Genomic DNA, 12,545 nt, shown 5'->3' with positions numbered 1-12,545 from the left:
CCCAAACTGTTTTAACTAGAGAAAAACAAATGAGATTAATTCATTGAATGTTAAATATCAATCTTATGAAAATACTTAGTAGTGTGCTGGTGGTATCCATCATTTTTTTGTGTTTTTTCTTGCTTTGAGTGACTTCTGCATAACATTGAACTGACATCTGTAATAGAAAAGTGGATAAACTTGGGAATGCAGATGCAGATGCAGTCAACCGTGCCAATGCTTTGGATTTGTGGATCAAAAAAGAGCTTACTCCATATAAATATAATCTTCACAGTACTTTTCATCAATAAAATTGTCAACATGTCTTCAGATATCTAAGTTAAATACTTCCTGACAGGTTCAGTGCTTTCATGCCTGCCTGTCCGGTGTATAAATTGTTCCTTATTCTATGTTCCTATATGGCATTCATAAGTGGTAGAAAACCAAAGAAAATATGATTCTTGAAGAGCTATGCCATTAGGGTACAGAAGTGGTTTTGTTGGGACTTTTCAGATTGAAGGTCCCTTAAAGCAGGCAATGTTAGTTCGTAGGACGTCGTCCCAAAAGGAACTGGAGTCTTGCAGCAGGAGCAGGGAGAAAGGACCTCATTTCTTGACGTGATACTTTGCTAAAGGTTCCAGATGGTGGCATAAATAAATGAAATAAATGATCCTGCATTCAGGGGTGAACTGAACGTCTGATTTAATTTCTAACAGGTTCACGTCAATCTACTTCTAATGGAAGCTCGTATGCAAGCAGAACTTCTGTACGCCCTTCGTGCCATAACTCGTCACTTAACCTGAAGCATTCACTGGGAGGGAGTAAAGGAATTTTTACTGAGTATGTAAAGACCTTTTGAAATAGATACACACCAGAAGCTGTTTGTGATGTAGCATCAGGTTATTCGATTCTATAGTGTCAAAGTTAAGCCGTGTTTCTTGACGGCTGTAATGTGCAATGACGTGTTTTATTTTCTTGATGCTTAACATTACTAATGATAACAAAAGTAACACTGAGGAGCACTACTCTGCATTGTTTCCGGTTGGATTTCTGCACGGTGGTCAGAATCCTAAAACTCTTTTTATTATATTCAATTCTAGCGCTTTGTTCTTTAAGCAAGGGAGTGAAGTGCTTAGAGACTTCTTTTCCAAGCAATCATTTTTCAGTTTAGTGGAGTCCAGCAGAAGATTGGTTCTGCCTGTTCTGAGAGCGTGCCACCAGCTCATAACTCTGACGGAGATGCACGTGCTGTGTTGCATTGAATTGCCCACTGGATTCTTCTGTGTCTCCTGGAGACTGCCTGCCAGTCACTGTCTTACTACAGCAATTGAAGGTGATGTGAAATGTGGATGCAAACCTTGACCACGCTTTAATGTGAAATTAATCATGACAAATTCTACAGCATGCTACTGAAGTGCAAAAGTCATCTGCTTTATCGTGTCTCTTCCCAAGGAGAGCCCTCAAAATTTGCCATTTCAGCTACACTTACTCTGTTTGAATCATGCCTAATCTTGTTTTACTGACAGCCACCCTCAGTCGTCTTTACAATGTCCATGCTCATCACACGTTGCAGTTTGTTGAGTTGGCACCTATAAAGCTGATACAGGCTGACCAAAAGTAGGGTTGTGGGGTTCTTGCACTCTCTTCTTTCTCAATGTTTTAAATAAGGAAAGTAAAGGAAGGCTAGCGTATCTGTTCTGTCGTATTGGATGTATAGGAATTTATTTCCCATAACTTCTTCATAGCATGAAATGTTCAAAGCATAAAAAGTTTCTATGCATTAGTGTGGGTGAACAAAAGAAAAGTGCAATATTAAAAAAAGCAAGCTTTTTTCCCTATCATGTCACTGCTAAAGTGTCCTTCTTCTATAGCCATAAAGAAATTGTAAAACCAAATTTCTTTATTGTCTAAGGCCTAGCAGTTTTGTTTTAGCTTTTGTGGCTTAAGACAACCTGATACTGAGATGCCAAAGCATCCCCAAAACAAAGCATTCTTAGACAACTGGTAATATTGGGGAAGGGAAGAAATAAGCTGCCAAAAATGTCACACTTTTGTGCTGTTTTCTGTTGCTTTTGACTAGTTTTAAGAGCACAAAATGCTGATATTTATAGCTTTATTTTGTATTGCATTTAATGAACCAGTGAAGTGCCTAAAGAGATGCTTAAGCTTACCCAGTAGGATGTAAGTTGTCACTGCATAAACTTTTCTCTCAGTTTGGACTTTCCGTACTACTTAGAGGAGAGTGACCTTTCTTTCCGTTGCATACACGCAGAGCTCACTGGATAGATTTACTTTTAATATTCCGTGGTATTTTAGGAGATAATACAGGATTTCTATCTGTTGATGACAGAATAGTTTCTGAAGAATGATAATATTACCGGTGCAGTCATACTTTTCATTGAGAAAATCGTGGACCAGTGTGCATCTGAAATGGGTTTGCTTCCCTTTTCCCGACGCAGTGCCGTGACTTCGCAAGTTGGTTTCCCCGCTCTGTCCATCTGCTCCAGCTGGGAAGGCTGAATGATTGTACACTGGGCTGCACTTTCCAGCTGCAGGTCCTGCATGTGGAAAGCTTTTGAGGAAGAAATCAGTAATTTTTCTTTCTTTTCTGAAATGTAATGTTGGCTATTTAGACAGCTATCTGATAGACAGCATCAGAGTCTCTTCTAGAGAGATCACTGAGTAAAACATCAGATGTGTTTATTTTTATAGCTGACTGCAGAGATTCCTCAGAAGCGTTAGGACATGAAGATATATGAACTTAGATTAGCTTTCTTATTCCTACCTATTGTAACTGTAGTGGCCACATCGAATGGCTTTTGTGCATACAGCAGGTCTTCTGAGAGGCCTTTTCATGCAATACTTCTTTCTTTTTCCAAGTGATGACAACTGTACAGTACTACTTTAAATTCCTTTGCTTTGAAAAGTCAAGTATTTCTCAAGAAGCACAGCTGAGCTCTGGAAAGGAGGTGAAACTGCATTTGGGTAAGGAATATGACCTCTTGGTTTCCCTTCAGAAATGCGAAGGCTCTTTGAGTAGGTTGGGTTTTGTGTTTGGAAACATGAGTGCCTTTACTTCTTTCCTTATGAAATATACTTGCCAACTCAGATGCCTTCTGAGCAAAGTACACGAGCAGATTTGAAATACAGAAACCATAAATGGATCGCTCCATAAAATTTGCAGTAAGTCAGAAATCTTTTTCTTTAAGTGCCATATCAAGTCACATATGGCCTGCGAGACATTCCACTGCAGGAAATGTCGAGTAGTTTGCTATTCCTATTTTTTTTTTTTCCTAATATTAAAAGCAAACTTGAAACTTCTGAAAATGTTTTCCATGTGGCATTTTTTTTTTTCCAGAGCATGGCATTTACAGCATAACAGTTTAGAGCTTAGTTTTTATACTCAGATTTATGATTTTTAATAGACGTTTGTTCAGAATAGCTCTTTAAAGTCGTGCAGTTCAACCATATGCTTCATGCATGCTTTGGGTCGCACTGTGCCAAATCTTCACATGCAAGTGTTCTTGGATTTTTTGCATTTTGAAAGCACTCATGAATGTGAATCTTCACGCTTTGATCATTAATATTATTCTGGGGAGTACAGTAATTGTTGGAAGTGTAGATACTCTCCATCTGTGTTCCTTTATTGGAATTGATATTTACCAGCATTACTGTTAGTGCACAAAATCCCAGCTGTGACCATCATAACACAAAGTGTGCAGTCTTCTGTCTGTGAAGAGAAAGCTTGTTAGGTACAAATTAAATAGCTAGCATAGGGAATGTAAGTAGGGAATGGAGCTTTTGAGCTGGGACAGCTTCTTGTCATTGCAGAATCACTGTAAAATGTGTGTTCTGATTGATAGAGTACATTATCACTGAAATTGTTCCTTTTTTTTCTTGGTAATGAAGACAAATGGAAAAGATACTAATTGGAAGAAACATTTGCATTTTCCAGAATACTCTGCCCACAGCTGAACATCACAAGAGTGTCATCATGCTGGAGCAGAAACTATTTTAAACGAAGGTAGAATTTGGGAGATAGCTATTGAAAGTAGTGCTGAGATAGCCTATGAAAATTTTGGTAAGCTGTAGATGGATTTATTTTTAGTGGTTCAAAAATCCTAAAGCCTTCATTAAAATGAAGAGGATGTACTTTCAGCTTTAAGAACTAGCAGATTGCCACATCAGCTTTTCCCGTGTATTAAAGAAGTCCTTAAAGCACAGGGAAATCCATGATTATGAACAACTACAAATGTAGAGCTCAGTACAAATGTAGAACAGATTAGAGCAGAACACAGAAGAACACATTTTGCTTCTCTCTCACTTGAGTGCAGAAGGTCACAGCACCAGATTCCTCAGTAGTAGTTCTGTTCATAGCAATGCTGAGAGATGCTTTCATGGGACTGGGGAAGAGCAGCGTGTTGCCAGAATTTCAGTGGGAATTTAAGCAGCTCAGCACTCGGCAAATTTCTACAAGGTGCCCACTTGCATTTCTGAGTCAGATTTTTAAAGATACTTAATCACCTATGATCAACAGAATAGAAGCAGTTTCCATAGAGATTAAGGGAATAACATGAAGCAGATCCATGTGATTTGCAGCAATTGTTAACAAAATGGGTTTTTGGGGAGGCTTAAAATAGAGCGATCTTTCCAAAAGAAGTTAAACTGTAAGCTGATGCTCTTGCAAAACAGGTTTTTGTTTCTCATGCATGTGTGTTTTCCATGGACATCAACATGCATTACAGGTTCATATTCCAGAGTTTGGACTCCCTTTTTGAAGAGCTGGATTATTTCACCTCTGCTTGCAGAAAAGATCAGCTGCCATTAGCAAATGGATAGCTTGTGCCAGGACGTACGAGTTTTGGCCAGGTGAATGTATTGCAGATCTTCTTAAACTCAGCTGATTTTCTTTCAGATGCTTTTATTAGGTGTTCAGATCCTTCTCCCCTAAATAAGGGATGATGTTGCACAAAATAGAGGTGGGGTTGAATTCACAGTAAGGGAACTTTCCCAGTACTGATCTGAATATATCTGTTAGAATTGGTTTGCCACTAGCCTGTCATTCCAAGAGCTGGACAAAAATGTCAATTTTCCCCACCTGAGCTTTAGATTTATTCTTCCTAATGTAGCCAGCATGGTATGGTGGTCTAAAGAGATGCACCCACCAGTTTTTTCACCTTTGGAAATTTTAAATGCAGCTTTTTATCTGCAGTTGAAAATTAATTTGACGTTTCATACCTACTGCATGGATCACAGTGGTGGGAGATGGAAATACACAGTGACATGAGGAAACTGGAGGTGCATCTTGAACGGTGATAATTTATTTCTTAGAGCAAGTTTTCTTGCCAGGCCATCATGCAGCTGCCCACTCAGTGCACATCAGATCTCTCTTGCAGATATTTAATTCTGCTGCTGCTCACCGGGGCAAAACCTGTTTTTTTTCAGCCTGTTGCCACCACCCCACCTTACGTGCTTCCTATCATTCTAACTCACAGCCCCCAGCAATCTTGCAGAGACAGCCTTACAGCCATAACCTTGTAAAACAGTGTAAAACAACGTGCACTTCTTAACATTGCCATTCATTGCTGAGTTCAGAGGACCTTTCTCCTGTTCAGAAACACTTAATTCCAGGATCAGGTTATTTCTGGGCAGGAAATATGAATCTAGTGTAAAGTATGGCACTTAGTACTTGCTTAAAACATTGAAGTAGTTTTTGCTAGTATTGCATCATGTTCCATCTGTGGAATTAGAGGAATAATCCAGTGTATCCACTGACAGAATGCTTTCTTTGGCAAAACACACCTGTTTGAGCCTTTGAGCTGGGCAGGCTTCTTACAGGGAGTTGTCATGGGAATTCTGAGTTGCTCATGTGCAGCGTGGATGGGTGCAGGGCAGGCACCAGCAGGGCCTCCCAAGCTGCGTTCCCCGTGATCGGACAGACATAGATGGCCTTCAGAACAAATAGGTTTGGGTTTTTCATTTATTCGAGGGATAACTCTGATTGCAAACTTAGTTACTTGAGGTGCAGACACGTTTGGATGTTGATCAGAGTTCATGGAAGATAGGAATTCAAATTCTGCCCTTGTTACAGTACGTAGAGCCAGTATTTAAGTTGCTGATGAATATACTAAATGCGGGCAGAAGCTCTTGCTGTAGGAATCAAAAACGGGCTCTCTGGAGGGGATGCACCTGGTACAGGAGGATGTTGACACTTTGGCCAGTTAGAGAAGCTTCACTGATGTGTCTGAAAGGTTCATATGCATGTCCATGCATAGAGGAGGCAGTAAGAAATACCTTCTTCCAAGATTTTCTCAAGGATGAAACCCCAAGCTGCTCTGGAAAGCTTTTTCCTTTTCTTACTCCACGGATGGAGAGCAGAAGGGAACCTTTCTCATGTGGCTGCATAAAGCATGCTCCTCATTCACCACTCCATGCTCATGCCGTGCCACCGGATGCAAACCAGCCTTCCTTTCTGCTTCCTTCCTCATCCATTGCCAGGCCAGTGGGGCTGCGGAGGACTGGAGGCCCAGAGAAGTTGTGGATGCCCCATTCCTGGAGGCATTCAAGGCCACGTTGGATGGGATCCTGGGCAGCCTGATCTGGTGGATGGCAATCCTGCCCATGGCGGAGGGGTTGGAACCGGTGGGCTTTAAGGCCCCCTCCAACCTGAGCCGTTCTATGATTCGGCTTTCCTGTGAGACACTCCAGCATCCAGGGCAAAAAGATGTTCCCACAGGGAAGCCATAATGACTAGGCTGCATCCCTGGGACTCTGTGAGGAGGCACAGGCACCAATATTCCACAGCTATTGATCGGAACTGGATATAAACGGTAGCTTAAAAAAATAGGAATTCTGTAAACTTGAAATCTCTCAGTTTTACCCTTTCTCCTTTTGCTGGAGAGCTATATAATGAATGTATATGCTTTATCTTTCTATCTGACGTAACTGAAAATCAGACTGCCAACTTCTTGTTTTGTATTAGCCTCTTTTTTTTTTTTTTTTTTTTAAGGAAAAAAAAGTTTGTGAGCAATATATGTAGCATGCTGTGAACGTCTGTTTTGATCTTTATAGTTACTCTTTAATTCATCAGTATTAACACCAGTTCTTTTTTGTGTTTCCCTTGGTACTTTGTATGCAGTGTAATCAGAAGCTGTGATGGGCTCTGCAGTCCCGTGCTTTGTTACTGTAACTCCTTGATTTCTATGAAGCACCTGACTGTGGGCCACTGGGCGGGCAGTGCGGCCGTACACCACTGCCACTTTTCAATCTCTTGTACTATGTATAGTTTTGAGTAGAATAAGCTTTTTAACAGAATATTGATGCGGTTTATGATTCACACCGGCTGCGAGCGTCTGGTGAGTGAGAGTCTTTGTATTTATAGTTGTTGGGGGGGGTTGTTTTGTTGTTTTGTTTTGTTCTTTTAAATTCATAAGGTAGCAAACTTGATAAACATAGCCACTTTAAACTGCTCGTGCTAAACAGACCCTGCTGTAGGTGGAATACCACTGTCCATGCAGGAGGAGCTCTGGCAGTGCTGAGCTGGCAATGCCCAGCCATGCTGAGCCATGCCTGCGCAGGCCATAGCTGCAAGGCCCGGCCCTCCTCGCCCCAGCAGGTCACTTCATCCCCTCTGCACACAGCAACCCAAGTGCTGAGGAAGCCTTGCTGGCGAGGAGGGACAGACAGGCAGACAGACAGATGGCCCAGCGCTGGGTCAGCCCGCCAGGCCAAGATGGGGAGCGTAGCTCCCAGGCCTCTCTGCTGTACGCAGATGGGCTTCTGGTCCGACGGCCACAAAGGCTGGCTGCTAAGGGCAGGAATTGCTCCCCGTTTGGGTGGTTGTCCAGAGACTGCCTTGGTCTGAGCCTCCGTCAGCAGCACGGTGCGGGGCCACCCCAGCAGGCAGGCAGCCTCCTGCTGACTGCAGCTCTCCCCTCTGGATGGGGAGCGCCTCGTTCCGTGGCTGCTGCCAGCTCTGCCCTGTTTGGGGACAGAAGAAGAGAGACAAAGCTCTGATCCTGCTGCTCCGTCCCACCACGTCCCCTGCAGCTCTGCTCTGCTGGGCGATGGGTGGCACAGGGACACGTCCCCGCATTGTCCCTTGGGCTGCCGCCTGCCCTCAGCTCTGGGCAGAGCTTGCAGGGTCTGTGCTGTAGCGGAGGTTTGCCTGCAAGGCATGGCAGCTGCTAGGAGTGAACTGTGGGTGTCCACAGCAGCTTTTACCATTTTTTGTTCTATTTTTGCTGATTGGTATATCTTTTTTTTTTTCTTTTGTTGTTGTTGCAGAGGACAGACTGACCTATTGGGATGGGTTGATTTTTTTTTTTTTTTTTTGTGCGTGTGATTTTTTTTTTTTTAGTTTTTAAGTTACCCGACTTGAATTTATCTGAACAGATGCAGAAGGAACTTTTTTTGTGAGTTAAGAGACAAAAATGCATTTTTAAACAAAGGAATCATGTATTAACATTTTAACAGCAATTCACAAATCTGCACTTTTTATGAGGTTTTGAAAAATCTATTTATAGGTACGGAACAATGGGGTTTGTTTAAAACTGTATTGCATTTATACTTGCTGAAATTACTTTCATTGTTATCAGTAGGAATTTCATTGGTTAAATAAAACTGATAAAACCTGCCTCTTCTTCAGTGCTTTATTTACCGAGTGCTCAGGACGGGGTCAGCAGAACACTTGGGGAAAGCTCTAGTCCTGGAAGTGTTACGCCCTTCTGTGTACTTGTCCTGGCCTTTAGTCCAGGTCTGTACTGCAAACACAGGTCCTGAAAAATCTATTGCTCTTGCTGAAGGTCATGTCTTTTCAATCTGCAGCTCTCGGTGATTGCGGTTGAGGCAGTGGACATCGCGATTCCATGGACATGGCAGTGTGACGGACATTGTGTCATGCCAAAGGAGGATGCCAGGTTTCTCTTCCAGTGAGAAGCCCACGGACTGTGCTGCAGGGCACTTTGTTAAATGGGATGGATTTGGGCCTTGCACTTCTCAGTCTCTGTTTTTTTAACACTTCTTGCCGGAGAAGCCATAATTTCAAACACAACACTTCAGCTTTGCTTGGGCACAATCTGGAACACAGGCGGTTCCTTCTGGCCCTCAGGAAGCACTTCTGTGCTGTGTGGGTGATGGAGCACTGGCACAGGCTGCCCAAAGGCTGTGGAGTCTCCTCTGATGATGTTCAAAAGCTGCCCAGATATGATCATGGCCAGAAATCCTGACCTGCTGGTGACACATTGCCTGATGCAGGCAGGAGTGCTGTTAGCTTTCTCAGCAGCAAGGGCACATTGCTGACTTCTGCTCAACTTGGTGCCCACTAGGACTCCCGGGCCCATTTTATCAGAACTGCTTGCCATCTGGGTGTCTCCCACATGTCCTGGTGCCTGGGGTTGTTCCTCTCCTATGCTGGACTCTGCACTTCTGCTTGTTGAATGCTTATGTGCCATACTGGGCAGATGTGAGATGATTTCACCATCCCCTGTAGGCAACTCCTGTGTGATGCCTAGTAGGACCTAGGAAGGGATGAGGGTTGGAGCGAGGTGGGCAGCCCCACATGGATGGCACAGAGATATTCATCTGGGCTGACCCTGAGGCCAAAAAAACAATGTTTTTCAACATACAAAATAAAAGCACTGGATTTGTATTTGCTGTTTAACTTTAAACTGCCCAGGTTTGCTTTTTATGCTCTGGTTTTCATCAGGACTTTCAAGCAAAACCTGAACATTCCTGACCCACACAAAACTGCTTTTCCAGAAGGGAAGTCCTCTTTCTCTTCCTGCCTGAGCATAAGTAGAATATTAACATTTCTTGGGAAAAACGGTGTCCAAAAACAGGGCATGAGAAATACAAGAAAACTGTCATTTTTACTACAGTTGGGTTGCAGTGTTTATCTTACAGAAAAATGGACTCCTGCTCACACCTACAGTACAGCACAGTGAGATTGAACAGTGAGATCAGGTACCAGGTTCTCAGGCACATCCCACTCCACAAAATCCCACTTTTCATTGGGTTCGGGGGATGATCCATGGAATGAAAGGATGTGAGGATGAATTCTCCTCCATTGCTGGAGTCCTTGTACCCCTTCCCCGGCCCTTGGTGATGCCACTCATCTGAATTGTTACCCTGGTGGGAAAATGAGCTTCTAAGATGCTCTATACCTCTCTGACATCAGGAAAAAAAATTGTTGCCATTCAAAGTTCTTTGGCAGCCAGCACAGTCCGTGCTCTGACAGACTCTTCAAAGGCAACCCAGCATGAAACACCACACCTTAATTCCACAGAGACAAGTGGGTCTTTTTTCAAGTGTAAGCTATTATCTACAGCAGTGCAAAGGTGTCTGCTTACACCAGAGGTCCCCGCCCTGCCAGCTCCTTACAGGTGGAGGATGTGCTTGGCCACCCCACAAATGTGCATTCAAAGCATTCTAGGTCAGGTTCTTGGCAGAGTGGGAACGCTCAGTACAAGTCAGGCCAACTTGCAGGGTTTGAAGTTTGATGGTTCATCCCATCCGTTGCATCAGGACCGCACACACAAATGCAGGCCTCCAGCCAGGTGGAGCTGGGAGCGCTGAGGGTTTCCAGCAGCACTCAGGTGTTGGGCACTGCATCCATCCTACCCACATGGAAAGGAAGAGCAACCCAAGAGCTCTCCAAGAGGATGTGGAAAAGACCATCTCACGTGGGGGACCTGAGCCCCTGGGCACCTCGAGGTTCCGAATGGCTGGGACAAGTCCCATCAGCCGCCAGCCCCAAACCAGGCTTCGCTGACCCCAGCTTTGGGCACCTAGCTGAGGCATCCACGGTGAAGCCTGGATAACTCATCACCATGGATCACTGATACACCAAATAGAGGCATGCAGGTTAAGAGATTTTAAATGCCCACACTTAGGTGCCACAAATCCAGATAGCATTGGCTTCTCCAATCATATTCTCCCTCATATGTCATTGCTCCATGCCCATTCCTCTCAGCTCTATGGTTTGTTGGCATCAGGACCAAGCAGACTATTTCTTTGCCATTCATTCTCATTGTTGAGCTCTGGCCACTTGTTTTGAAGCATCCATCTGCCATCTTTCCTCCGCCAGAGAAGAGCTCTCACTGCTCCTTCCATGCCCATGGGCACCTTCCTGCCCACCTGGCTCCATGGAAATACTGGGCTGGGCTTAATTCACCAGAACACGGTGGAACAAGGCTTCTGCCCCTCAAGAAAATGATTTAATTTCACAGTCTCAACACATTTGAAAAGGAAAAGGGGTCCTGAAAATAAAAGAAAATGAGGTATCAGGCAAAGTGTGTGCCTCTCTGAGATGGAGACACCCACATTCACATGTCAGGCTTGCTTGAGGAAGGAATGCACTGAATGTCCACATCCACACCTTGAATCCAGACAATGGGCTCTTCTTGGATGTTCCTGGTCCTTTCAGCCTTGGCCTAAAAAGACTTTTCCACTAAAAATGGCAAATTACTATGAAAACAACAACAACAACAACAAATGAAAGAAAGAAAAAGTCCTGTTTGATACATCAACCCTTTCTGACAATAAATTTCCTTGGAGGTGTTCCAACCAGCTGTAATACTAACACTGCTGGGAAGTCTGCAGGCCTTTCTGCTTGGCTGAAAACACCAGTTCTGCTGAAATCAATGGCAGATGTTACCCTGTGTTAGGCACATTCACAAAGTGAAGCAAGCCCAGAACTGCACAACAAAGAGCAATTGCTCCATGCTGAGTGTGTGGCATTGCAATCTCTAAGATGCACACCGCAGACACGCCTTGCACTTTGTGCTCCCAGGCAATCCTTTCTGGCCAAACAAGTTACACTTGTAATTATTTTCCAGTGCCTGTTTCTTTTGCTAGCGCTGCCTAAGTGGAAGAGAGAACTTGTGGACAAATAGGACTCAATTCCCCTCCAGATTGCAGCAGCTGCCTACCTTGAGAGGTGCCTAGCAGAGGATGGAGCTCCAAAGTACACGATGGCAGCAGAGGTGGGATCAGAGGACCTGACACAGGGCTGGGCCCCATGGGCTGTGCTGCTGGAGTTGCTGTTGTTCTAGACACATGGCTTGTTTCTCTGGGCTCAATCCAGAGTGAAGATAACAGAGGTAAAGGTCACCTCGAAGTGCACAGAAACTCCTGCAGTGATGGGCTGGGTGATCTGGTTGGGGCAAGTTCAACTCACATTGCTTTCCCTGTCCTGTGAGTGACTCTGAGCCTGCACTTATCACGATAAAGATAAGGAAGACCAGCCCTTCCCCCTTTGTCCCTCTGCAGCTCGGGGCAGCTCTCAAGCACACAAGACCTCTCTGGGGGATGTGCTCAAGGAGAGGTGTCAGCACAGAGCAACCTGCCCAGAGGCTGGACTGGTCCCAGCCTTTTCTCCTGTCCTAAGACCCTTCACCCTGGGCAGAGGGATCCCATTCCCAGCAAAGCAGGAGGTCCTGACCCCCTGTTCCCTCACATGGAAACTTCCCTTCCTGCTTCAGTCCCTTCCCACCACAGACCAGCCTGTCTTGGCAGGGAACTCTTTAGGCACACGCAGAGCTAAACACGTTGCCTGCAACCCCCAG

The 12,545-nt window shown here is 44.3% G+C and overlaps 1 protein-coding gene across 3 annotated transcripts in view; it reads left to right on the top strand.

Annotated features, from left to right (window-relative positions):
* Nucleotides 1-9,551, top strand: part of SESN3 (sestrin 3) — a 45,089-nt gene extending 35,538 nt beyond the window's left edge. Inside the window, exons 10-11 of one of the 3 annotated variants that reach the window (XM_052671334.1) lie at nt 696-819; nt 8,806-9,551. In XM_052671334.1, coding sequence (XP_052527294.1) covers nt 696-782 — 87 coding nt within the window. In that variant the 3' untranslated portion in view covers nt 783-819; nt 8,806-9,551. Of the gene's footprint in view, nt 1-695; nt 8,615-8,805 lie in introns of those variants that run through there. The other 2 variants (XM_052671333.1, XM_052671331.1) reach the window with 2 other exon arrangements.
* The last annotated feature ends 2,994 nt before the right edge of the window (nt 9,552-12,545 follow it).

This window comes from Tympanuchus pallidicinctus, unplaced genomic scaffold (genome assembly GCF_026119805.1).
Source record: "Tympanuchus pallidicinctus isolate F22 unplaced genomic scaffold, pur_lepc_1.0 scaffold11, whole genome shotgun sequence".
Classification (NCBI taxonomy): domain Eukaryota; kingdom Metazoa; phylum Chordata; class Aves; order Galliformes; family Phasianidae; genus Tympanuchus; species Tympanuchus pallidicinctus.
The sequence above is the reverse complement of the archived record's forward strand: the minus strand, read 5'-3'. Positions and strand labels throughout refer to the sequence as shown.